Here is a 25,655-nt window from a genome sequence, read left to right as displayed (position 1 = left end):
TCAAGTACGCCTACTTCGGAAAGAGATGCATCTCAGCCAATTGGCAATTCTTTTTCAAGTCTCTTGTAGGCTACAAGCTGGCCAACCTGCTTTTCAAAAGCTCTTGCCTATACACTGTAGGTTATATAGCTTCATCGCAAGAAAAATGCAAATATTGCATTAATACAAAATCGTTGTCTTTTTCTCCACTGTCTGCATCTTTTCCAATGCAGATACAGTGGTTGTCTATTTCAACCTTTCTCTCTTTATAGGTTGTCTGCTAAGCGTTTTTGTTTATTGTGTATGGTTGAGTATGACTGCAAGTCTGCAACTGAGCGTGTGGCATGCAAATGCACATATCTAACGGTTGGCATGGCATGTTACTAACCTATTTAACCTATGTTGGGCAAGCATGCATATGCCCACGAAACATTAGTTTACATACTGTATGAAACAACCGCATGGTTTTGAATCATGTAGCCTACTGTATCTTTTTTTATTTCTGTGTTTTGTTTGCAGTTGCTAAACGACTGTTCAAACTTATGAACATTTACGATTTTGTGAATGATATTTAGATCTATCGAAGCGTATGTTCTTTTGTTACGTATTAATTTTTTTTTTCCGTATTTCAAATCGTATCTTTACATTTTGTACAGGTCGACTTATAAACCAAGTCGCTAAATATTTCAAAGTTGAACTTGTAATCAATTTGCTTTGCCTTTTTCAGAAATCTTGCATCATATTCATGAACAACAGAAGGACGTGATTATGCGTACTGCCGCCTGAAACAAAAAAATTGCTCCAGAGCCACCTGCACTCGACTCTCTAGCGCCTCTCAAAGAATACAAAAAGCCAAATGCCAACAATTAAATGCTACGACTACGTCAATGATCTCCAACTGCGATGATCTCTAGCAAGCAAAAAGCAAGACAAGGCTACATTTGTATCAAGTCAATCGGCATGGCCTGCTTTTCAACAGAAAAAGTCAGACAAACAATGAATGCCTGCTACGGTTTGCAACGGCGCTCACAAACAAAACAACCAATTCTTTTATGCGGTGGACTCTTCTTATACAGCACAAACTCAGACATTCCTTTGCGGAAGGCGGTGGAATCACGCAGAATCACTTTGCGACACGATATCACAAACACAACACCACATTATTATCATAAACACTAAACATACCTATTTCACACTATGTCTGTTATAATTGTGTTAACGTTTTAACTCCTTAAATTTGAGCTAAACTTGGTACCCATGGTTCCAATTTAGCCCAAATTTGGGGGGGCCTCTGTAACGATCCATTATTTCATCATATAAATTCCCTTTCTTTAACTAAATGAACCATTTCAAATCATGCGTAATTTCCTAAAGAATTGTAATTTTCCATTTAAACTGCTCCCGAAGTAAATAAGAAAAAGGGAACACAAAATAAAATGGTTTGTTCGTCCTTTGACGAGAGCTCTAACACATCAAACCAGCTCAATTAGACAAAGAGCTCTAACACATCAAACCAGCTCAATTAGACAAAGAGCTCTATCACATCAAACCAGCTCAATTAGACAAAGAGCTCTATCAAATCGGACTAGCTCACATCAAACCAGCTCAGTTAGACTAGTTCAGCTCTTAGAAAACATTAAATTGTTTGTTTACTTAAAATGTAATAATTCGTGATAATGTTTTACTGTTCTGCAATTTCACTATTCTGTAATGTTTAAATTCAATTTGTGTTAGAGACCTACAATATTATATGAGCACCTTCTGATAACTTAAAATTATAATTCGAATAACAATTGTGTGGAAATTAGATAATGGAGTCAGATAGCCAAACTAGCTAAATTAGATAAATAGAAATTTCATCAGGCAGTTAGACAGCCTTCATCTTAATTCAATTTATAAACAAACCATTCTCATACTTAAACTTACACTTAAATAACCTAAATAAATGTTACCACAATAGCAACACACAACTGGCGTTGCTACATCTGCAGTGCATGAGAGAAGAAAAAAGGAAATGTTGCTACAACGTAACCTTATGAAAAACACTCTTATGCGCTATGTCAAAAAGACAAGCAAGCTAAGTATGACAAGCTGTCTAAATGTCTATTCTATTGACTACAACTCACCAACAAACCTTGTTAGTACAGAGCGACTTGTAAATACATTGTCAAAATGAAACAAAACCTCTACAATTCTCAATACTCTTCTCTATTCATACCTGTCTTTGGTTCATTCTTTCGGTGAGGCGCGTTATCAAACGTTACCTTTTTTTACGTAGCGTCAACGTCAATTTATGCAAAAAAAAGGTTTTTCTTTCTGACTGGAAGTGCAACGCCCGGCATACACATTACACAACCCACTGGAGCAACTCATCTAACCTTGCCCTAGCCAGCTAGCCTACCTAAAGTGAATTCTACTTCACGGTCCATTCACTTTGCTACAAGCAGTTGTAGTTATCATACGTCTGTACAAAGTGTACATAATGCTTGCTGTAAGAACTTGAATTCTGACTGAAATAAGTGAATACCATTAAAGAATGCCAGTAAGATTGTTCAAACAAGAGTTCGTAACCTGATAGTCATGGCTGGGACAGCCACATTTTCAAACCGGTCGTTTCTTCATGATTCTGTATTTGCTTTCATTCAAGTTTGCACAAAAATGTGATGATTAGCCGACAAAAACTTGCTTTGAAACAAAGCTTGTAATTTACTGTAGCTGCTTCAGGCAGTTTGTGCTTAACCGAATGGGCTACAAGTTACCGTGCTGTGATTAAACTGCTTTTCGCTACCTTACTACTGACAATAACAAGAACCATACCAACTTCAAAACGTCTTCTATGTCCCCTACACATACAAATTGGGAACCTCGCCCATGTAATATTCGTTTCTACGGATTGAATTGTCAATATTTGCGAACATCATGACGAAATATTAACCAACACTCATCACTGCCTTGCGCTTAGGATTACTTAGTCTGTTCTGTATGAGGCTTTGTAACGCTATCTATCCTTCGCTGTCTCGAGTTGATTAAATTGCTGACAGGCTAGCATCGTGGCTTACTTCCCTCAGGTACGATAAGTTACACAAAGCGGAAGCCGGCAATTCATTGTTATGCACTTCTGTTGTTGGCCAGCGTTCACCTTAAAATACTGTCGTTTAAAAAATATGCATAGATAATCTTGGTAATGGCAGCTTTTAATCACTACATCGGTCAGGTTGCAGCATTGATGATTGACGCATTAATGACATGCGCATATAGCCGTATGTAATATGGAACCATTATTTCAGGAACTTATTCAAATAGAATCTATATCAAATAATCAAATATATTCTATTTGAATAAGGACCTTCTGATGGTCCTCCTTTTAGGGTGAAACAGGCTGTCAAGGGTTTGTAAGAGACTAATAACTAGGCTATACTTGATTTAATTCGCTCTGCTTAGCTTTTTGCTTGGCATTGAGCACTTTTTGTAGTATTAATAGTATTTATTGTATAAATCTTTAAATATTTTACAACGAGAAGATATATGCAAACTTGAAATTGCTGAATTTATGCATAAACTCTTCAATAATAATAATGGCATGTAAATAAACTGGTTTATTTAAAAATAACTCGGCAAGTAAATAAAATGGTTTATTTTTTCCTCAAGTCACTATATCTGTAGCACGTAATCAACTAACACACAGAGGAACTGAGCTCTGGGGTGCAATACGTAGAACGATCAAAAAGAAACAAGCCATTTGTATTATTCAAAAATCTTTACAAAAATTCTCTGATAAAGTCTGGAAAGAACTGATTTACCTGTTTAAATAACCCTAATTCTATTATTTCGTTCACATGAAAGCATGTGTATCTGTTAAACAATGCTTTTAGTCACATATCAAGTTAATAAACTGCAAGTAGGCTACGCACGTCATGCTTCACTGTTTGTATCTCATACATTGTATCAGTGTTTATCTGTATTATTTACTTATTTTCTGTTTATGTAACATTTAAAAATATGTGTGTTTTTTATTTAAGAAGCACTTTAACTAGAAAACCTAAGATTTGGTTGCAATTTTTATGGTAGGTCTTTAAAAATTTGAAAAGTACTTCTAAGAATTAATAATTTAACTTAACGCTTTAAATTCATCTCATCCAAAAAAACTCATAAATTATTAATCAACTTTATCTTGACTTACAGTTATTTTTTTCCTAAAACTGAAAAAAAATCTTTTACTTTTGTCTATAACTTTTGTGCAACAGTAACGGTATGTGGCCTAAGATAAACGTAAAAACACTTCTTGTTTTCGTCCCGCATAAAACTCATTTAGGAATATCTGATTGTGGTAATTTGTATTCATGGACTGCAAATATCTCTTTGGAATTTCAATTGGGGGAGTTTCGCATGCTCAGTATATATAGACTAACCGTGCAAAAACTTCAAAGTAGTAAAAAGGGTCTGTTATCCGTCCTCAGTTTGGTAGTTGATTTAAGGTTTTCATATTTAAAGAATTATTATTGCAGTAGCCTACCATTGTTTTATTCACCAAGTGACGCTGTAATTGTCGTGCCTGGACTGCGGACGCCGGACGGACATTTTGAAAGCAAGGCTGTGGAGTCGGGCAAAAAATATACGACTTTGACTCTTCGGTTTATAACAAGCCAACTCCAACTCCAGATTCTGTGTTGCCAGATTTTTCTGAAATTTTGTCCTTGTAATCAAAGTTGAAACGGCGACTTTAACAAAACTGACAAGAACCAACATTTCTATTTTTTGGTAAAGGTTCGGAGCGCAATACAGAGAATAAGGAACATATTTTGAAAAGATTGTCTTGCAAACAAAGAGTTTATCGTTTATCGTTTTTTATCAAACCGGAGTCCGAGTCGGCCATTTTTTAACGACTCCGACTCCGGTCACGCCAAAATCCCAGCGACTCCGACTCCACAGCCCTGGTTGAGAGGTAATGGAGTTAAAAGTCGCCGTTGCAACGGAAGTCTTTGTATCACGTTTAAAATAATCGTACCAAAGAATTTTCAATTCCACTTTCTTTTAAGTAACACATTCACCAGAATACAATGTGGTTGGTCATACCCATCTGTAACTCTGTCCACACTGGGTGTGAACTTGATTTTGTTTGCGGGGGAGAGCTTTTTGTCTAAGATGGAAAATATGTTTAACATTTTTGATGCAGTGAAATCGATTCTGTTTTCATTTTCGTGTTTCCATCCGATAAACGAACAACGTGTAGAATCTTTCCAAATAAATTAAGGTTCTTGCAAGAAGAGAATTGAAAGTGTTGTCACTTTCATTGAAGAATAACTAGTAATATTTCATCGATAATTGTCATGGGATTTTAAGAGTCACTGGATTTTTGACTGATAAAATCACAATGAAATTTTAGAAAAATTTGGCCTACTAATTTTTGAAGAAAAACAAAGAACCGAAATCTCGTCACTAAACATTCAAGTAAATAAATATGCAAAAAAGGTTTAATCGACGTAAATTTATAGAACTTTTTTGTATGCTAAATTTAGTGGCGATTTTCTTGGCTAGTAGTCTACTGTTGCCTTCAAAGACGAAAAACGGAAATCCAGTCATGTGTCTGCACATTGCATTGGCACGTGGTTAATAATTACTCCAAAGCATGTGACGCAAAACCTCAATGTAAATAAATACGTTGAAAGAAATGCATGCTAGATATCAGTCACGTTACGGACTGACGAATAAACTAGGTCATACTATGAAGTAAACTATAAATTAGGGTGAGTTTGCAGGAACAAGTCTGTAGTTTCAGTTACATTGTACTGCAAATAGCTAAAAAATCAGAATCAATAAAAATGTAAATAATGGTTAGGACGTGGTGTGGTTTTTTATGTTTTTATATAAACTAGTTAAACCAGTGTTGCCAAACTGTCAGCGGTGAATCCATTGGGTCCGTGTGAGTCCGCAAGTGCATTAACTGTTGAAATTACTATATTTCTTGTTTGTCATCAGCGCATGAGAAGTGAAATGAAGCCAGCTACAATAAGTAGCCTACTAGGACATAACCTGTCAGTTCGGTATGTCCAAGAAATAGAAAAATCAGCAAAATTCTGCACGATTTGAAACACTCATCAAGAGTTGTTCTTCGGAATTAGAAAGTACATCATACGGTATATTTCTGTTAGCAGTGCAATTAAATGTGATAAGTTTGTCAATCCAACACAATGGAATTTTTGTCATTATGTGAGTGTTAGAAACCCACTCCTTTATGTCCGACAGCATTGCAACTACCCATAGTGTGGTACTTTTCACGTTTTTAGAATTGCTACAAAAGTTAACGACAAAAAAGCTTAACATTAAATTTTTTCTCTCTATCAGCCAGCTTTACCACAAGGCTAAAACACTGCTTGGTAGGCTACTTAAGATAATCTGAAAACTTGGTGCATAAGCTATGAAACTCTTTACTCGGTAACAAAATGCATTTGTTTTGCAGTTATTATTTGGTATTACAGAGACTAAGCCAATGAACAAATCTTTGGCGGTGATCGCTTTGTTGGTTGCGTCTGTAACTATTTTAGGGCTGCTTTCTGTGCGAGTATCTCAGTCGAAAGTTAGCAAAGTGAATCAAGAAAAAAATGATAACTCTACGGAATTCAAATCTAGTCAGTCGACTAACAACAATTCATGCCCTTTCCAGCCTAAACCACAAACTCTAAGTAAGTAGAAACCTCTTTTAGTTTGTTTTTACGTTATAGACCAGAGGTGCCCAAAGTTTTTTAGCCAGGGCCGCATTTTGCAATTTGTGAGTCTTGTCGGGCCGCATTACAATTTTCACTCATTTTTGTCCTTAAAATTTGGCCCTAGCTTTAAGACTGTATATTGTAGGTAAGGCAGTCAGAAAACGTTTTCAGTTATACAATCAATCCCGCTTAACTTTCCCACGTTTAATCGGATTACCCGCTTAATCAGACCATTTTTCACTGGTCCCGAATCTAACTTGATTTTTCTGTGCAATTTTCATCACTTAGTCTAAATCGGACCATTACTTTGCTCAAACAGACCACATTCCCATTAAAAATAGGCTTTGTAGTTAACGTGTTTTTCCACATGTAATCATTTTCCCACCGTGTTTGTAATTTTCTACACTCACTTGTCAATTTTTGTTTCTTGGGTCCTGCCATTTCTGGTAACGCGCGGTAAAAGTTTTTCTTTGCCCAATTTTGTTCAATAGCGATGACAGTTGCGAAGCACTGTTTCCATAGCTGGCTCCATCTAGTGTTGAAACTGAGAAGAGCAACAAAGTTAAGCTCAAGCTTCTTGTGCGGGTCACATTCAATTATATTTTCAAAATTTGCCCCGGGCTAATAAAAACTGGACCGCGGGCCGATATTTGAACACCCCTGGTATAGGATAATAATATTGTCGGCTGCGTGGCCGAGAACGCCTGCTCGACGTTGAAAAGAACGCCGCTTCGACACCGCTCCTGAGCACGTGGCCGTGTTTTGGCAAGGCAAGATACTTGAAAGAGACGAAGGTTGTCTTTCATCTATGAAATGTTTTGACTTGTTAGAATCAAGAGCCAAGTACACAAAAGTCGTTACTCGAGTGCAAGATACGTGATCTTCGCACGCGGCCACCATTGCGCCAGAACTCGTAGTTTGGGCACCCCTGTTATAGACGATGGTGTAGTATGGTGGCTTAGTCCTACAGTAGCAGGCTAGGAAGCTTGGACTACAGTTTCGATAATTCTGCATGTACTATCTAGAATCTAGATCAATAAAACGTTATAATAAACAATGTATGTAAGCGATTGTCATTTTTAAAAAGAACAACTTGAAATTGATAGGAGATTTGTGGTGCTTGAACAGTCTAGAGTAGTATAGGCGCTCATTCCAAAACAAGTTGGCACTGGTAGGCATGATTGTTGCAATCAGTTACAAGCTTTATTGCTGTTCGTAGGTGAACACGATTTTGACACTTACATTTCTCCGGCACTGTCGTCTATTGCAAGCTATATCAGTGGTTTTGTCGACCCAGTGGCCAGACCAGCAATTTCAGCAAATGTCGTGTATAAAGACAAAATTATTTGGGAAGGAAATTTCGGACAGTTGAGTAGAACGAACACAACAAAACCAAATGGAAACACTATTTACAGGTAAGCATGTTAAAAGTAGTAAGAAGTATATTTAACTTTTAGTTTCCGATTAGCTCTAATTTCTTAAGTTTCAATTGCATTTACTTTTAGGGTCTTATTCAGTTTATTCAGTTTGTAATCTGGTGTATTACAAGTTGCAACGTTTTGATTCATTTCTGACGTAATTGACATTGCTTAACCGTCGTAGATTTATAACTGATTGGACAAACTCGTCATCTACGTCAAACATGTGCAAAAATGACAGATTTTGCTGTCTGGTGTGCGACTATACTCTTGGACTCAGTAATTAAGCTTTCTGATACAAAACAGCAAGCTCTAGTCACGAAAACAAAAATTCTGAACGACCTTCAACTGAAATTAAGTATGCAAATAACAAAAGATTTTCCAATTGCCTTGCTTTAACTTTTGGCGTCACCAGATGCGATCGTCTATCATGGACTGTCTCACAGGTTTATGGAGTCGAAGACACAAGCTCTTGCACTTCCAGGCTCGTTTCTTATAAAATTGCGGACTACTGAAGCGGCTCCATAATCTTGTGATGCCAAAACACTATAATGTTTTGTGTTGCATGCTCGATTAAAGCCGCTTGAAAAAAAAAGATAAATTAAAGTCTATTTAGGAAGTCAGAGGATTTTGTTTGTAAACTAAACAAGTAAAGCTCAAATTTCATACGGGTAAGAGTTCAAATGGAACAATAAAGGACGTTAAACCCAGCTGTGGCAAGCTGGAGCTCAAATAGGGGCAGATTCTATTTCTATAAACCAAACTGTCGGTTGCAAAGACTGTTAAACTAGCGCAGTCATGACACATAGACTAATATTTTTGAATTTTTAAACCGTGTTTTAACATCACAGAATCGCAAGCATTTCCAAAGTTTTTCCAACGATATTTCTATTTAAACTGTGGGAATCAGGTCTTGTCAAATTAAACGATCCAGTGACCAAGTTTGCTCCAAACTTCATCATCGGCAACCCTTTCGGAGCAACTACCGAGCTAACTTTACGCGACATTGCCAGTCAAACATCTGGTTTACCATCGTAAGTCATTTCTATTGGAGTTAAACTAGCAATTGAACAGGAGTGAACCGACCTCATGGTTAGATAAATGCTTAAAACGCTTTTGTATGGAAGAGATGGAATCTTTGTCTGTGACCTGCAGTTTTTGCAGTTTCTGCTTCTGGTTGTCGTCATTAGCCCGAAAAAGTTTTCAGTTACGAGGATTCACCACATGGAGGTAGGCGACATGAATCCCTAATTCATACGAACGACGACGAGATAGCATCTTTATGATGCAGTTTCTGTGTATATTATTCCGACTTATTCTTACTGCTTTTGCGTGAGAGACAACACAATTGTGGCTATGATATTAACAAATTTTTGAATACCAGTTCAGTGCAGAATAGCGTCAACATTTTTTCGTTTGACGTTCGTAATTTTTAGCCTCGCTAGCCTACTGAAAACATGCTTCAGCGTTTCCACGTCTGCACTGCATTGAGGTGAGGTTGGTTTTGGAAAACGTCGTGATTATAGGCTACTAGCCTATACAAAGATTTATTGGTTGAAACACAGTAAAGTTTTTTCAAGAGAAATTTGATTCGACACAAAATCGTGACAAACGATTTGAGTCGAGCCTAATTGTCTCAAAATTTGAAAATATCTTTTTGCTCAATGTTTCAAAATTAACTGAGCCTTGATCGAACTTAGAAGGTTTTGAAATGTTTTGTTTAGAATAACTTTTAGATTTTTCTAAAGTTCAATAGGAAGTTATGTTTGCTGGAATGCCAGTACCATAGAGATCAGTTCCACTGGTTACACCATAAACTGATACTGTTGAACTGATTGTGATAGAGGTGCATTAAATAACTTTGTCACATTTTTCTTAAAGATTACTCCCTTACGACTTGTTAAAAAGAGATTACTTTCGATATGACGGAACTCTGGAAGAAATGCTACAAATAATTAGCAAAGAAGTTCTCGTGATTGAGCCTCGTTCTACTTGCTATTACAGGTAAGCAGTGATGTACGCGCATACAAAAAATATTGACGCCGTCAGCGTAAACGCAAACGTTTGAAAAAACATACGCCGTATGCGTCAACGCAACTTGTAAAAAAAGTTGGCGGCGTCAACGTCAGCGCATACACTAGCGTAAACTAATTTTGTTTGCTAAATGCCAAACATTCACACGGTATAAACCACTCGAAACAAACAAGTTTTATTTTGAATTTCCACGAAGAAACACAAGCATCTGAAAGTGTTCATCTGACATTTTGCTGTGTTTTAGTTCCAATATGTCTTTGCCCATTGAAAACATTCTTTCAACTGCAGCGCTGAAAAGTATTGGCGTGTTGTAGAGAAAAAAAATACATGAAAAAGTATGCGTTGACGCTATGCGCTAAAAAACCGCGAAAACTTTACGGCGTAGCCTCAAGCGCAAACTATCCAAAAAAAAAATGTGGCCGCAAGCGTTAGCGCAAACAAAAAGTCTACGCCGCATACTTGCGGCGTAGAATTTGCTGCGTATACGTACATCTCTGCAGGTAAGCTTCCATTCGTGGACTTCACAAAGCAATAAAAATGCACTATGCCTTGACAAATTCTATATTTTTGTTTCTAAAAACATACAGCTGCTTTCTACTACTCTTCGAAAACCTTGAGTCTGTTTCACGCGTAATGGGATCTTCAGAAGGTTTTTAAATCGAACATAAGATTAATAAAAACAAAAATATTCATTCCCTTTGAGGTGAAATGGCGTAGCCGATAAAGCGTGGGTTTGCCAATAATGCGAACCAGGTTCAATACTCGGCTTATGCTGGTGGTTGATATACACCGCTTAGCCTACCTCTATCTAGGGTACAATAAATTGGGTGGGAGTAGTTGCTGAAGAAAAGGCGGCCGAGAGAAAGGAACAGACCACCATACTTTCCGTAGTGCCGAAGGCTTATTGTGATAAGAACCTTATCTTTTCATTCTCCGAAGCTCATGTACTGATTATGGGACCACCTTTCAATTATTGCGTTTGAATAACTTTTTCAAAATCCAACCAAAGGTGAAACAGACTATTAAGATTTTTTGGAGGGTATAGTAGCTTAACAATATATTAATTGGTTTAATTTGGTCTGCATAACATTTTGCTTGGCACTGAGCAGTAAGCACTCTTCTTGTAGCCTACTGTAGTGTTGATAATAATATTTGTTGTATTTTTCTAAATTGTTTCTACATTTTCACTTCTTACGTGTCTAACGCTATAGGACAGACCAACGGGCATTACTCAACACTATAGACTATAGAGCATAACCCAAGCGGGCATTACTCAACACTTGATTTCATAATTCATTTGCATTTAACAAAACAGACTCAGGCGTGATGCATGTCATGCTTTATGTGCTCAGTAGTAAAAATGTGCAGCAGCATTTCAAACAAACCATGACTGGGCAACAAGAGGCCTGACAAGGGCAGGAATTTCCTTCAAACGTTATTTCTCCTGCCAAAAAATAACGTTTTAACTCATATACAAACTTTTTTGATACTTTTTCTTTGGCCATTTAAATGTTTACTCTACTCCCTACAAATAGATTTTTTGTCATTCTAAAAATGTTTTTCTGGCTTCAGTACAGCATTTTGTTTGCATTCAGTGCCTTGTGTGATCCACAGAGTTTTTCAGGCATTTGTTGTTCACAGTAACCTCGCATACGCCTTGCTCGGCCACATCTTAGAACGCAACTTTACGGAGGATGGCAATTTTGAAAATTGGGCAGAAACAAACATTGTACAACAATTGAAATTAAACAACACTGGTAAGCATTATTTACTAATTGTTGCAATAATCAGATTTAAATGAAAGTGACTGATCTGGAATGACTACCACTGATATCATTTCGCCTCCAAATGGGTAAACATAGATTCTATGTTCTGCCGGTTCATGCCAAAGACTTTTTACATTGCACAAAATTTTCAGTAGTGTGCAACAGGATATAAAAAGGTAAAGGTGGTCCCATACTTAATTCAAGTGTCGGGTGTGAGAAGATAAGGTTCTCATTGTACTAAGCCTTCGGCACTAAAGAGAGTAGTTCCTTTTTCTTGGCAGCCTTTCCTGCAGAAATTATGCCCACCCAATTTATTAAACCCTGGGTAGAGGTGAGCGTTGTTTTCAACAACCAGCATAAGCCGGGAGTCGAACCAGGTTTGCATAATTGGAAAGCCAATCCGTTGCACCATCCCACCGTAACAGATAGGATTTATTATAAACTACCTCAAATTCAAAATTGAAAATCAGTATGTTTGCAAAATGATCACGATTTGAACATTGCAGGATTTGAAATAAATAATCAAGTTATATCTCGGATGGCCCGAGGCTACTACACGAGTGGTGTGGAAGCCCCTTTGGTTGATCTTAATTGGTTCCGCCCAGCGGGAAACTATTACTCCAGTGCAAGTGAGTGTATTTGTGTAATGCTTGGTAACACTTTTGACATTGTGCAAGTAAACGCAGTGAAGCTCTTGCCGTGCTTCTTTTTCAAAGTCTCATGTGAAAAACCAGCATTGTATATGACGTCATTTGACGGTAAGATTTGGAGAGCACCAATTTTTATAAAAATTGTTAAAGGAGAAATGATTAAAACAAATAATAAAACATGTGCCAAAAAGTAAAATCTTTATAAAGAAAAACCTAAAAGGTTTCTAGTTAAATAGTAACTATATTTGTTTTATTTTGCCTTGCTATTTTGCAAGGCTAATAATATTTTTTTCAAGCCAACTTGGGCTCTGCTGTAGCTACTCTTTTGAAATGTTCTGCTGGTTTTAAATTGATACAAGGTTATCCGTACTTTAGTTATTATAAGTGTCTCTATTTTCGTGTGTAAAAAGATACATGAATTAGAAATCGGCTCGCATAAGTCATAAAGTATAAACAAAATATATTTTTGACTTCAAAAAACTAACTAACATCGATTAATTAAGCCTTAAAGGAAAGTGTCTAGACCTTCTATAGGCTATGTATTGGTGGCAGCATTATGCCATCTCTTACGGCGTTAAAATGCATCGACCCCTAACAGGGGTACGTAGGGTTTGTCTGGCACTCAGCAGACGGGTTTCTCTAATTTGCATTTATTCTTTCTTCTGTTTGTTATCAATAGCCTGGGAAATTTTGGAGTTACCAGTATAAGTAAACGATGTATGTTCACTATGCACGTAGCCACGGGAGGCTTGGTGGGGGGAATAGTTGCACCCCCAAATTTCATTTCCCCCCATAAAAGTACATTTTAATACCATTACAAGGTTTTAATATCATTTTAATTCATGTTCAATGGCGTTTTCTCCCCCTCCCTAACATTTGTTGCCCCCTAAAGTTGTCTTTCTACCCACGTCACTAATGTTCACATTAAGTTACGTATTATCTTATATGCGTAGGAGACTTGGCCGCTCTTACAATGAGCCTTATGGGAACATCAAACAGCACAATTTTAAAACATGAAACACTGGAAGAAATGTTGAGACCGGTTGCTCACTGTGGATACGGATACCTCTCTGCAGGCACGGGAACACCTTGGGAAATCAACTTGCAACATTCTTACTTGGTGATTATCCAGTTCAATTTGCTTTTGAACATTCATAAGACATTCACACTTTTACAGTAGGTTACAAAACCGAATCGGTTTAGGCTGGGCAGCATTTTAAAAGAATAAAAAGATTTCAACCTCCAGTATCATCCTCCCAATCAAACTAAAATCAAAAATTTTCAACACTTACGTTTTACCAATCACAAATGTGTAACTTGGACGTCCTAAGGAATGAAAAAACTCACTACTTTCCAAAACCACATCATAAGAAGCATGACCAACAAAAGGCTATTTGACCATATAAAAACAGAAGACCCATTGACTATAACGAAGCTACACCCAATTGCAGCAACAATAAAACCAAAAGTTTTAAAACTTTTCGGCCATCCTAAAAGATCAAAATACGGAGTCAGCTGCATGGAAAGTAAAGTCAAGGGAAAAAGAAAACGAAGCAGACCACCAAGACGATGGCATGATATCATCCAGGCATGGACAGAGCTCTATTTGGCGGCACTGGGCGAGCTATAGCTCAAAACCGTAGCACAGATGACCCATGTTGATGCGTATTCTGCTTCAGGCGGAGATGGCGACTGAATATATTCACAAAAACGTTTTTCTATCTCCACTTTATAGTTGTTGGTTAGAAGTCAATTGCAGCACTAATAGGTTATCTTACATCACTACCTCAAAACTTGCACCGTTACCACTGTAAAATTATAGTAAAGGTTCGCAAAAAATAAAATGTCTCGTAAAAGTACAAAAAAATGGTAGTAACTATTGTAACAAAGTCTAAGTTATTAAGATGACTGCAACAACGAAAAAACTGTTGATGCTGCAGCTACTGCTTTTAAAGAAAAAAATCACAACATGCATTTTTTTTTCTTTTTTTAATAACTATGAACCATACCTGATTAATAACTATAAACCATTTTTGATCCCTTATCCGTTATCATCATCAGAACATAGTTCTGTAGCCTATAACCTAACAAAGTCTTTACTAAGAATATCGTGGGAGTTATTTAAGCTGTAGCTGATTAAAGGTAGCTTAAGTTTTCTTTGTAGCTTAGTCTTTCTATAGCTTAGTCTTTGTGGTAATAGTCCAACTTTCCAACAATAAATAAAACGTAAAACAATTGACAGGTAAAAAGAAAAGACGGCGATTTGGACGGGTACTCATCTACAATAGCAATGGTTCCCGATTTAGATTTGTCGTTTACGGTTCTGATGAGTGGACAACGACCTCCAGACAGGCCCATTGCAACATCTGTGCTCAGTCAACTGATACCAGTCTTTGTAGACGCCATGAGAAGGTGAGATGCATTCAAATACGTTGTGCACTGTGGAGATTTCTCAATGCTTGAAGGATCACTTATTTTCCTTAATAATAAATATAAATGCAGAATAGGTGGATTTGAACAGTTCACTCATGCATTAAAGAAACCTGTTGTATAGATCATCTCGACTAATTGCAACAATTTTGATCACAAAAACATATTTTTAATAATTTGTTTGCAAAGAAGTGTTGGGTTGCTTGTTATTTTGTGATGACAAAAATGCTAGTGAGAGTAAACAACAATTAGCAGAAATGTAAAACATTATGCTAAATAAATTCCAATTTTATAAATATCATCATTAAGTTTCTTCCTCTCGTCGAAGGTTGGAGGCAATGAAGCGCCAAGTTTCTCTGTTGTGACACGTTTCTATTGCAGTTTTGTAATCAAGTCTTGACCAGTCTTTATTATCATTAGTCCGAATTCTTGGTGGTCTGGTCTTATTTCTTTTTCCATTCATTTTTCTTTTTAGTAGCCTAGTTGTCTTTGAATAGAATTATTGCAAATTATATGGCCGAAATATATTAATGCTCTTGTTGTAATTGCTTGTAGAATTTCCATGTTGACTTGCATTCTAGATTGTCCATTTTCGTTTATGATTTTATCCTTCCATAAATATGCTAGCCTATTATTTTTCCAGAAAAGCATACCCTGTAGAAGCAGTTAAACAACCGTCAAAATATATCGGACTTTACGAAATTGACAATATCCAGTCTTGGAATGTGACGGCGAGGGAAAATACGTTGTCAATGACTAATCCCGACATACCTGATTCTCCTTATGCGACTGTGGGGCTGAGCTATGTGTCAGAAGGGATCGTGAAGTTAACATTCCTTGGTAAGACGTTCATAGAGTACATGCATATACACTTATACAGTATATAAATGATATGCTTGTATATGTATGCTTAGGTGGTGAACAGCAGAGTCCAAAAGATATTTTTGGAGCCGGCCGAAGATAATTGTAGGGGCCCGTAACCTTTTCCAGGGGCCCGCCAACTTGACAAACCCACCTCGCATTTGTTAGATGCATTACGCTTTTCTTAGAAGTGTCTTAATTTGAGGGCCCGAAGATCTCATTGGTACCGTGCCCAAACTATCCTCTCAACGGCCCTGTGCGTGCTTATATGCGCGCCTATACTTCAGGGTCGTTAAAAGCATAATTTGAGCCCGGTACCATGAGACTCTCCGGCCCCAAATTCATACAGTACTCTTCTAAGAAAAATGCACCATATCTAATGAATACGAGGTGGTTTCTTCAAGTTTCCAAGCCTCTTGGAATGGATACGGTCCAAAGTACCCTCTAAACCTCCTGTCAATGCCCCTGTATTCATACATATAACGTATCAGTTTACTTTATTAACTGCTTTGTTGTATAAATATTTTGCACCTAAATCGTTTACATGCCAGTGAATTTCCAAAAATAGACTGTGATTTTAAATGCAGGCAAATTTTCATTTGTTTTGTTTTTGAGTCACTTAGTGGTCTCGTGGCATGCAAAAACTTTTCACCTTAAATTATAAAAAATCTTTCTTAAAACTCACTGCTACTGGTGGTTCATGTATACATGCAAAGAATGTTAAACACCTGGATAGCAGGAAAAGCTTGTTACTTGATGCATTTGCTGGCAGTTAAAGAAATAATCACTGTTTGATTATTCTCTCGCTAAACGGCACTCAATAGTAAAGGTTTTGGAGAGCTCTGCTCAACTTTGCTATTACTTTTTTGTGACTTACATCATCGCCACTTTTTTTCATCATGTAGTAAAACTAATTTTAGTGTGCTTTGTAGTAAAGTATTTTATGTTAATATTACGCTTCTGTTGCATTGTCTAGGGGGCGGCTTTCCTTGCATCATCGGACAGAGCAGCCTTGAAGTGCAAAATGAAGCTCTTCTCCATTTCAGGAACATCACGAATGGAAAATACAATCAGTTTGACATGCCAGCGCTAAACTTGTTTGGTTTTAAACGAATACAGTGATTCTCATCGGAACACCGACATTCTTGCAATATTTTTTTCTCTCTCAGACTATCCAGTTACCCAGACAGCAAATCAGTGTTTTTTTTACATAGATTCAAGGTCTGCAGACGTTGAATCAATGTAAAAAAACGACTGATTTGCTGTCTGGATGGTGATATTGCTCTTTTTATATCAATTGGTGTACTGTATTTTGTATTAATAATGAACGACTTTACTTTGGCCATATATAATACTGTACTAACGCAACGGTGGTTGTCGATTTACAACCTACAAGCTATTTTTGAAATAAAATGAATTCCCAATCGCAAGCAGGCCTCATGTCTTGGATTCGTTAGGCAACAGTTGAAAAAAAACGTGATCGCTTTGTTGAGTCAAGGCATCGCAGTAGAAGCGTTTACACCTGCCAGCACATTGCAGTAGGCCTACACCAGTGGTTCTCAAACTTTTTTTTGTTGCGACGCCTCTGGAAAAGTTTTCTGGACTTGCGACGCACCAGCAAATAAAAGTAAATGAAGAAACTTAATATTAAAGTTTTGTTTGTTGATACAACAACAAAAAGCAATGCACATTATTTAATGTGACGTGTGGGTTTGTTTGTGTTCACAAAATTCATTAAATCTTGGAAGAATTTTTGAAATTGCCACCCGCATTTCTCTTTCACTGTTTATTCTTGATCGATACTTGGTTTTATCACCACCAAGGCAGAAAATTTTGCTTCACATAAATACGACGTAGCAAATGGGATAATAATTCGCAGTGCTTTCTTTCACCAAACCTGGATAATCGTCATTCATTGAATCCAAAAATTTGCCGGATTTCCTACTACGAAAGGATCACGAATCCATTCGTAGTTTGAAAAATTTTCTGGGAAGTATTTTGCAAATTTCGACTCGAGCTTGGACAAATATAAATAAATATGCTTCGCAAATTTGAAGGGAAAAAAATGCACTTGTAACCTCAACTCTTCACTGTTTTCAAACTGAAGTAACACCAAGAAAAATGATTCAGAGTTTCCAATTTTTTTTTGAAGGATAGACATCCAATACTACGTTAGGGTATCAGCAGTGGCAGATTTTTTAGTTAATTGCGGTCTAATCGGCTAAGTGCATTGGACACATGTGTCCCAGCGGTCCTCAAAGGGTTAACCTCATTTTTATGATCTTAAACTGAGTTCAGCCAAGAAACGGAACTATTCTGCGACGCCCTTGAAAAAGTGAAACGACGCACCAGGGCGTCGCGACGCACAGTTTGAGAACTACTGGCCTACACAGTAGCAGCTGCGAATTCTACCAATCTAAAGAGAACACTCGATAGAAGAAGTCAGAAAACGTAGGCTACACAACCGTTGTTTTTTCCAAATCTTGTGATTAATTTGTTGCTTATGGTTATTAGGAAAGCCTTCCCGTTAGAAATTCTGCAAAATGGTATCGCAATAAAAATGTGAAATTGTACAGGAAATACGTCACTCTGAAAGGGTTTGTGGCAAAGTTGGCTTTCAATTGATACAAAAACTGCTTAGTTGCAACAAAGTGAAGTTTTTTTTATCAAACTGCTTGACTACGAAACGTGTTTAAGCTTCTGTAAACTTGTGCGAAGTACTTTTTTTTACAATACTCAATGCAAAATCTGCACATTAAAACTCTTAAAACTAGAGAAACAGTTCGGTCAATTTACAATCAAATATTTCTAAAAACAAAAAATCATGTCAAAACGTCAAAATAAAAATGATTGTGGTAGTAATACAACAAGACAAAGTTACATTTTCACAGTGATGTTATATTGCGTTCATAACTCGGAAACGGTTTAAAGCCACGATCTTCATTTTTCAACAATATCTCTCTGACCGTCTTGATACGTTCGTTAACTATTTCAATCATGGACGTAGAATACGGATTCAACTTTACATTTTCCCTGTGGAAATTACCACTGATGTCACCTTGAACACAAACTAAGCGCTGTTCCAAGTCCTCAACTTTTACATCGATGAACTTCAGCATGGTTCTCACAACCGATATTGTATCGGTAACAAGATCCTCAAAGTAAACCACCAGAATTGGTACACTGCTGGTGACGTAGGCATCAACAGTTTGCGTCCATTTATCTATTTTGTAAGGAACAAACCTATCCCACTCTGCAAAAAGACAACATCGCAGTGAAATATAAAGTTAAAAATTTGTTTTAAGACAATTTTTACAACGTTGTAATACTAATTTGCGGCGCTAAGATTTACAAAACTAGTTTGAAAAAAAAAACAATGGAGGGAAACAACAGATATTCGGCACATGTCTTGTGCGCAAATTTCAGGCTTTAACACGCTTGTTAGATTCCCTTTCACTGTCAACAACTATATTCATTTGAAACTGTTAAGGTTTTCTTCAAGAAAAATTATGTTCTTCATTATTGATTGATTGAATCCTTATCCTTATCCTTGGACTGGGAAAGCTTCTTGCAGAGCTTAATCTTGGCAGTTTGGCACACTTGTAGAGGCTTTGAATCACTGACGCAAGCCCGGTCACCGAGATTGACAGAGTGAAGTTTCCGATTGTTGAAGTCTTATTGCAAGGAAATTATTCCATCCATTAGTTACACGTAGGCTACAGATATAACATAAATATGTGTTAATTACTGTAGCCTACGTAGTACGTAGGCCCACTGACAATAGTTCTAACCTTCGCTTTGAAAGCTTAGGGATGTTGCAAATCCAGTTTTGCCGCCATGAAGTCGGTTGTATTCTGCCAATATGGCATCGTATGGATTTCTGATCAAAAGAATCGCTCGGTCGTAAAGACCTGCGTGTTCTAGATCGGGTTTATGGGACTTTATGACAATTGTTCGCCGACTTCTCCAATCCAATATTTCTCCAAGTTGTCCTAAAACAAAAAACTGATTATAAAATAGTTCAATTTATAAAAATTATTTTTCTAAAGTGGAAAAAGTTTGGTCACAAAATTCAAGCTGTCGGTGTTACATAAGTTTATGGTGAGTATGGGGTAAGTTTCGTTTGCTATCGTACCTACATAGGCTAAATGCTCTACATTGGATGCCTGAATGAAAACTTTCGGAAAGGGACGGTTAGGTTACAATGAATTGGTAAAATAGGACAATAAGGTATGAAAAAGATAGAAAACCACTGGTTTTATGCCATAAAGCAGCTGATAAGCTGTTGATAAACAGTTTATTTTTACATTATAACGCATTGTTACAAAAATGAACCTGGGCGAGTAAATAATACAGCAGCATACCTTGTGTGTACATGTCGTTATCATGGTATAAGCTTCCAGTATAATATCCACTTGCAAGTTCAATCAAATGGCGAGTCCAGCTGTTTCCAGAACCAGGAAAACTAACTAAGCCTGTGAGGGGAGTTCGGTTCGCTAAAAACTGCTTGGAAGAGCATCTTTGATCTTCCACGTATGTCCTCATCACCAACATGTGATCTTCAGATCCACGATCACACCATGACGCTTCAACAGTTGTTGCTCTATCTGGATAACCGATGCTGTGTTGAACAAATAAAAGATTCTACTTTTTATTTTACAAAAAGTAGAGCAAAGGATATTTTATATTATTGACGAATAGAAATCAGTAACCTTAAATTCCAAATGACTACAGTTTCATGCTTCATTTCCATGATTATAAACAATAGGTTACTATACCCAGCTGGCTAGCAAAATCGAAACCTCACACTTTAGTGGTTTATACCATATTCTACTTTATGTAGGCTATAGAAGAGCTTTGCTTGGGAAGCACCATACGGTATACGCTTTGTTAATTTCAATCTTACGAAATTATTTCTTGCTCTTAACAAATTTTTGAATGGGATAACCACAGATACTTAACAAAGATTTTGTGAGGGACTGAATTTTCATTTGCTTTGTCGTAAGATTAGCACAAAAATTTCTTTGATATTAAAATTAGAACCCATTTTAAAGAAAAGTACAATAATTTCGAGAGAGAATATATTATTATCAGTGGTTGATTGATTGTAAGAATCTATATTCTCGGATTGAGAAAGCTTCTTTGGAATACTGGCAGGTTTGCATAAATGCAGAGGCTTTGAACCACTGACGCAGGCCCGGTCACCCAGTTTGACAGAGTTAAGTTTCAACTTGTAATCTGTGAATTATTCCATTCACCAGGTGTTGCAGAATGAAGAGCAGTCCTTACAATGCGTTGCTGAGGCGCACATCTTGAGAGGCGAACCAGCGCTGCTTGGCCTTGTGGCTTTTATATGCACTTCAATGGTTTTGTTTTTGTTTAAATTTTTCATACTTGAAAAAAGACCAATAGAGATAACTTCTTATGGTTATGTGAATAATTTTACCAAACGATTATATCACACCATAAACATTTTGTAGTTTGTTATACTTTTTACTTACTTTGGGGTAGGATTAAAGCAATAACACTCTTTCATGTGGCTGTGAGAAGCTAGCAGAAAGCCACGGTCTTCACAAGTCAAAAAACAAGACGTTGGCGATTTGTTACGGGAAGCTGTAATCCATCCTTTTGTTTCAAGTAAAACTTTGCTGTGACAACCAATAACTTGCTGGGGTAAGTCATCTTCAACGTTTGCTATTCGACAAAAACAATAAAGGGTCATGCGTAGCAAACCATAAAATTTTCATGTACGATACAACACTTAGCCTTTATAAGTATAGGTTCTATTTGAATAAGGTAAGCTTGAATAATAAGCTGATATTACAACAAATTAATTCTTAGAGTGATCAATAATATCAGGATTTAGCTGTTGCGTAAATGTGAGCATTTACAACTGAAGTGAAGTTTAATTCATAGGTTTTAAAGCCCACGGTGGGCTGAAAAATTGATAAAGACTTTCAAGTAAAGTTCGCGTGTTCTTGTAATATCTGCACTTTATGCTTTCATCCTTGATCATACAAAACCAAAAAAAGCACCATGCAGTAACCAATATCGCATGTAAAACAATGCAGCAGGATACAATGCAGCTCATACCAGTGCATCTTTCAATCATATAGACATCTGTATGACGTTTCGATAAACATTCGCTTGAATTGTCTTTCAGCAGGAGCCCTTGGGTCAGCACATAGAACTCGGTAATAAATTTACCACAAAAACAGCGATGGATTGCTGCATACGCAACGTAGTGGAATTTTCTGCAAATTATTGCTTATTAGGTGATTGACTAAGACGTTGCCTTAGATTAGAATGGCTATAATGTTACGGTAACCTAATCTTCATAAGTTTGTAACGACTAACCCTGACCCTTAACGATTTAATTTCAAACAATTTTATTTCAAATCTACGTTAAACTGATAATAATGTTAATTTTATGTTGATCTTAATAAGGAAACTCCATTTGTTTAATAGGCTTCTGTGTTGTGCCATTTGCTGTTCCACAGGTAGTTTTACCTGTTTCAGCCCCCTTTGATAAAGCCAGTTGTGCTGACTGACGAAACGTCGGAAATAAAAGCTAGTTATCATTTCAACATCTAGTGGTAGTCTCTCTAGTCTACAGTCACCGGAAGATCGCAAAAAGTTAAATTATTATTAAAATGCCTGGCGAACAGCCCCATTCTGAACTCATGTAAGATGTCGCAACGCAACTACTAAAAAAAATTGACCTGCAGGAATGCTGCTCCCCTACATTTTTTAATTATGTTTTAGTAGTTTTTCCACTTACTTTCTGTAACACTTCAACCAACATTCTTGTAATGACGAGTTAGCACTGGTTAGTGGAGTCTGTTTAGCAAGTAAAGCATATCCCGTAATGGTCATGAAGCAGCCTATGCGTCGAGCTGTTAATTGGGAACGCAGTTAAAAAGTTTGTTGAATATCTGAAAAATTGTAGTGAACAATCTGAGCTAATAAATTTATGATGAACAAGTCTTCTGGGCATGCCAAAAAACAAATTACTTGAAAAAATCATTTTAGTTATCCGACCTTTACATCTCGAGTAATTTAAGGTTTCTTCTGCGGGTGGAGTTGAAACATGTTGGATGAACAGACTTTGCTCCTTTTCAATTAAAATCTAAAATACGACAAACAAAAATCGGATTAATAAAAGAACAATTTTAAAACAATACATGGTTTTTAAATTTGCTTTCAGTATCATTTAAAGTGAGGATAGCTGAACCCAAACAAAAAATAGTCTTTTTGCATCAATCAGGTTTTGAATATTGAATCCATAGGGGGAAGGTGGGGTTAGTTGAGTCAGTGGGTTGGTTGAGTCACCATTGTTTTCTGACTAACCAAGCATGACTTCGTGAAGATTAATTGCTTGAAATAATAAGCATTATGGGTAACTGCGTCCATCTTGTTTTAGCAGCTGTGTAAGTTATACAGGTTATACAGTCAGCAAAATGCCATTTTTTGGACTAAAAAGTAAATTTTTTCAGCTCAAAGTTGATTAGGATGCTGAAGCTATGATAAGCGTAAGCGAAGATAGCGTCAAAGTTTCATATAGTTTATAGCTATCTTATGCACAGTGCATTTGTGTAAAACTGATAAAGCTTTACGTATAGATAATACTTTCAATAATTGTCACGAGGAAGGATTGGGGTTGGTTGAGTCAATAGCTGCGGGACTAGTTGAGGCAGTGACTCAACTAACCCTACCTCAAGTTGCAGGCTGCTGAAATCTTACTTCTGAATTTTATTGCTAAACGCGCATTATTAATTCAGTTACTTGGACAAAATGAGCTATAATTTGATTATTACTTTTCTGTTTAGCTTTAAAATATTTTCAAATTAAGTCTTAAAAATTATAAAAAAAAACTGGTCGTGGACAATGGCTTATGGAGACTTTTGAAGCTGGTTTGAAGTTAGTGCAAGATGGTATGTCGTTAAGAAAGGCAGCAGAAAGAATTGGTGTGGACAAAGAAACGTTTCGTAGATGTTTGAAGAAGATAAATGAAACTGGAGCTGATGCTTCTAAAGTAAAGATGGGATGCTCAAACCACAAACAAGGCATGAAACAAGTTGGGTCTATTGTTTTTAGGGATAGAGGAGATTTGGTGACTATGATCGGCACCATCAATACTCTTGGAATTGCTCGATTCGTTATTGCTGCACTTGATGCAACTCGTGCTGTCCTATGGTGGAAGTAGTAGTTCTACATGTTTCCAATGCAACAGTTGGGCACATTTGGCGTGCACCGACAACGGTGCTGTTTTTACATGTCCACTTGTGATTAATTTAGGGGTAGGGAACTTACGGCCGGCGGGCCAAAGGTGGTTCGCAAAGCAATATAATGTGGCCTGTGGGAGCATGAAAAGTATTAGATTTCATGTCACTTTCGATAATACGTGTAAAATTTGGGTCTGGGCGATATGAAGACCTTTTTTTTAGAGAAATGGCATGAAGTCGGGCAAATTCGAAGAAAATTTGTGACTGGTTGCTGTGAAAACTCTTTTTTTATGAAAAGTTTGTGGAAACGGGCGAATTTGGAGGAGCCATGTGGCCCGCCTGGTATTTTTAATATTTCTTGTGGCCCATAGTACAAAGTAGGCTATAGGTTATTCCCCACTTCTGGATACAATAAACGTTCATTAATGGTATAGATCAGAGGTGCCAGTCTGCCAGATGGGGACGGTGCCCAATAGCCCCAAAAAAATTATGCATCTCATGAATGCCATTGCGCCTCAACTAACCCCACCCACTGACTCAACTAACCCTGCATGCGGGGTTGGTTGAGTCAAACGGTGCTCTGTGTTCAAGGTAATAAAAATGGCAATTAAACGTGAGATAGCATTTTGATAAATGGGTAGTAGCAAGCATACTTCATTACCTTTGTTTCACTTAGAGTTTCATAGGTGTATCTACAATAGGTAAAAAATTATAAGGAAAAATCTGAAACATGACTCAACTAACCCCACCTTCCATATAAAAAAGACTGATTTTCTGGCCAGACATAGGCTACTATCTTGTGATTCAAGAACTTGACATGACTGATAAACATATCGAATAAACATAACTTTTTAAAAGCAACATAATCTTAACTCCGAATTTTTAGTTGCATATAGATATCTTCTAAACAACTTGGTATTTAGACAGTATCGTTGTTTTTTAGACGTGTTTTTACTGATTGTTTGACAGTTACTGCTGCTGTCGTGTTTATTTTACAGTAAAATTGGCTGACTTACTTTGCTAGTGGCTTGTTGAATAAAGATGTTTTTGCTGAGAGAAAAATTTAAGTTTATCACAACGTATAAAAAAGCAACGATTAAAAGCATAAAAAACCATCTTGTTGAGAAGCTTAAGCGCTTTTTTCGAACAGTACACCACAGTATCTTTTGCATTCTAAATTAAAAACATCCTTGAAAAGCACAAGTAAAAGCAAAAAGAAATTTAGCTACACATGAAGACACGTAAGTGCATTATTAAGGGTAAAATTAACGGAACTATTCAACTATGATATATCAACAGGAGTGCAATTAACAGGCAACAGGCGAGTTGAATTACTCTTTCTTCGGTGTTAAACCTTGTTTTACAAAAGGCTGAAATGTAACTTAACTTTTGCTTTAACGTAATTTTGCAAGTCATAAATGACAATTTGCTAATCCGAATTCTTATAAACAAAATAGCAATAGATAAAGATTCGAGTTACTTTCTATTGTAACGTAATAGAAACAGTAGACTATAGTTAGCCAACATGTCATTTTGAAAGTCGTCGCAATCCACCACTCTGCGCTAAAGTACAAATTAATGTAGCCTA

General features: G+C 36.8%; 2 protein-coding genes across 3 annotated transcripts; one reads left to right on the top strand and one right to left on the bottom strand.

Annotated features, from left to right (window-relative positions):
- The first annotated feature begins 6,447 nt into the window (after positions 1-6,447).
- LOC145768298 (beta-lactamase-like protein 1) lies at positions 6,448-17,975 on the top strand. Its single transcript, XM_082579776.1, has 10 exons — positions 6,448-6,659; positions 7,903-8,098; positions 8,953-9,135; positions 9,983-10,105; positions 11,777-11,892; positions 12,408-12,530; positions 13,505-13,671; positions 14,794-14,963; positions 15,625-15,821; positions 16,819-17,975. The coding sequence occupies exons 1-10, from the start codon at positions 6,467-6,469 to the stop codon at positions 16,962-16,964; spliced, it is 1,614 nt and encodes a 537-aa protein (XP_082435902.1). The 5' UTR covers positions 6,448-6,466; the 3' UTR covers positions 16,965-17,975.
- A 371-nt stretch (positions 17,976-18,346) lies between these two features.
- LOC145769368 (sialate:O-sulfotransferase 2-like) lies at positions 18,347-23,042 on the bottom strand. 2 transcript variants are annotated; one of them, XM_082580986.1, is made up of 7 exons: positions 22,884-23,042; positions 22,624-22,777; positions 21,936-22,096; positions 21,344-21,536; positions 20,207-20,463; positions 19,634-19,834; positions 18,347-19,095 (listed from the first exon to the last, which is right to left on the bottom strand). In XM_082580986.1, exons 2-7 carry the CDS (start codon positions 22,716-22,718, stop codon positions 18,728-18,730), a joined length of 1,275 nt encoding a protein of 424 aa, XP_082437112.1. In that variant the 5' UTR covers positions 22,719-22,777; positions 22,884-23,042; the 3' UTR covers positions 18,347-18,727. The 2 variants fall into 2 exon arrangements, with proteins under 2 accessions (XP_082437112.1, XP_082437111.1); XM_082580985.1 differs by having other exon boundaries at positions 22,624-22,738.
- Positions 23,043-25,655: the final 2,613 nt, after the last annotated feature.

Source organism: Aplidium turbinatum, chromosome 4, assembly GCF_918807975.1.
Source record: "Aplidium turbinatum chromosome 4, kaAplTurb1.1, whole genome shotgun sequence".
In the NCBI taxonomy this organism is placed as follows: domain Eukaryota; kingdom Metazoa; phylum Chordata; class Ascidiacea; order Aplousobranchia; family Polyclinidae; genus Aplidium; species Aplidium turbinatum.
This window is presented reverse-complemented; position numbering and strand designations above follow the sequence as displayed.

Bases quoted from the DNA above. Each gene is read 5' to 3' on its own strand.
- LOC145768298 (XM_082579776.1), top strand. From the start codon at position 6,467: ATGAACAAATCTTTGGCGGTGATCGCTTTGTTGGTTGCGTCTGTAACT. The intron at 10,106-11,776 runs GTAAGCAGTGAT...TGTTGTTCACAG, and splicing joins CGTTCTACTTGCTATTACAG to TAACCTCGCATACGCCTTGC. The intron at 13,672-14,793 runs GTGATTATCCAG...AACAATTGACAG, and splicing joins ACTTGCAACATTCTTACTTG to GTAAAAAGAAAAGACGGCGA.
- LOC145769368 (XM_082580986.1), bottom strand. From the start codon at position 22,718: ATGACCATTACGGGATATGCTTTACTTGCTAAACAGACTCCACTAACC. The intron at 20,464-21,343 runs GTAAGTAAAAAG...TGTTCAACACAG, and splicing joins TGCTTTAATCCTACCCCAAA to CATCGGTTATCCAGATAGAG. The intron at 19,096-19,633 runs GTTAGAACTATT...GTCTTTTTGCAG, and splicing joins CCTAAGCTTTCAAAGCGAAG to AGTGGGATAGGTTTGTTCCT.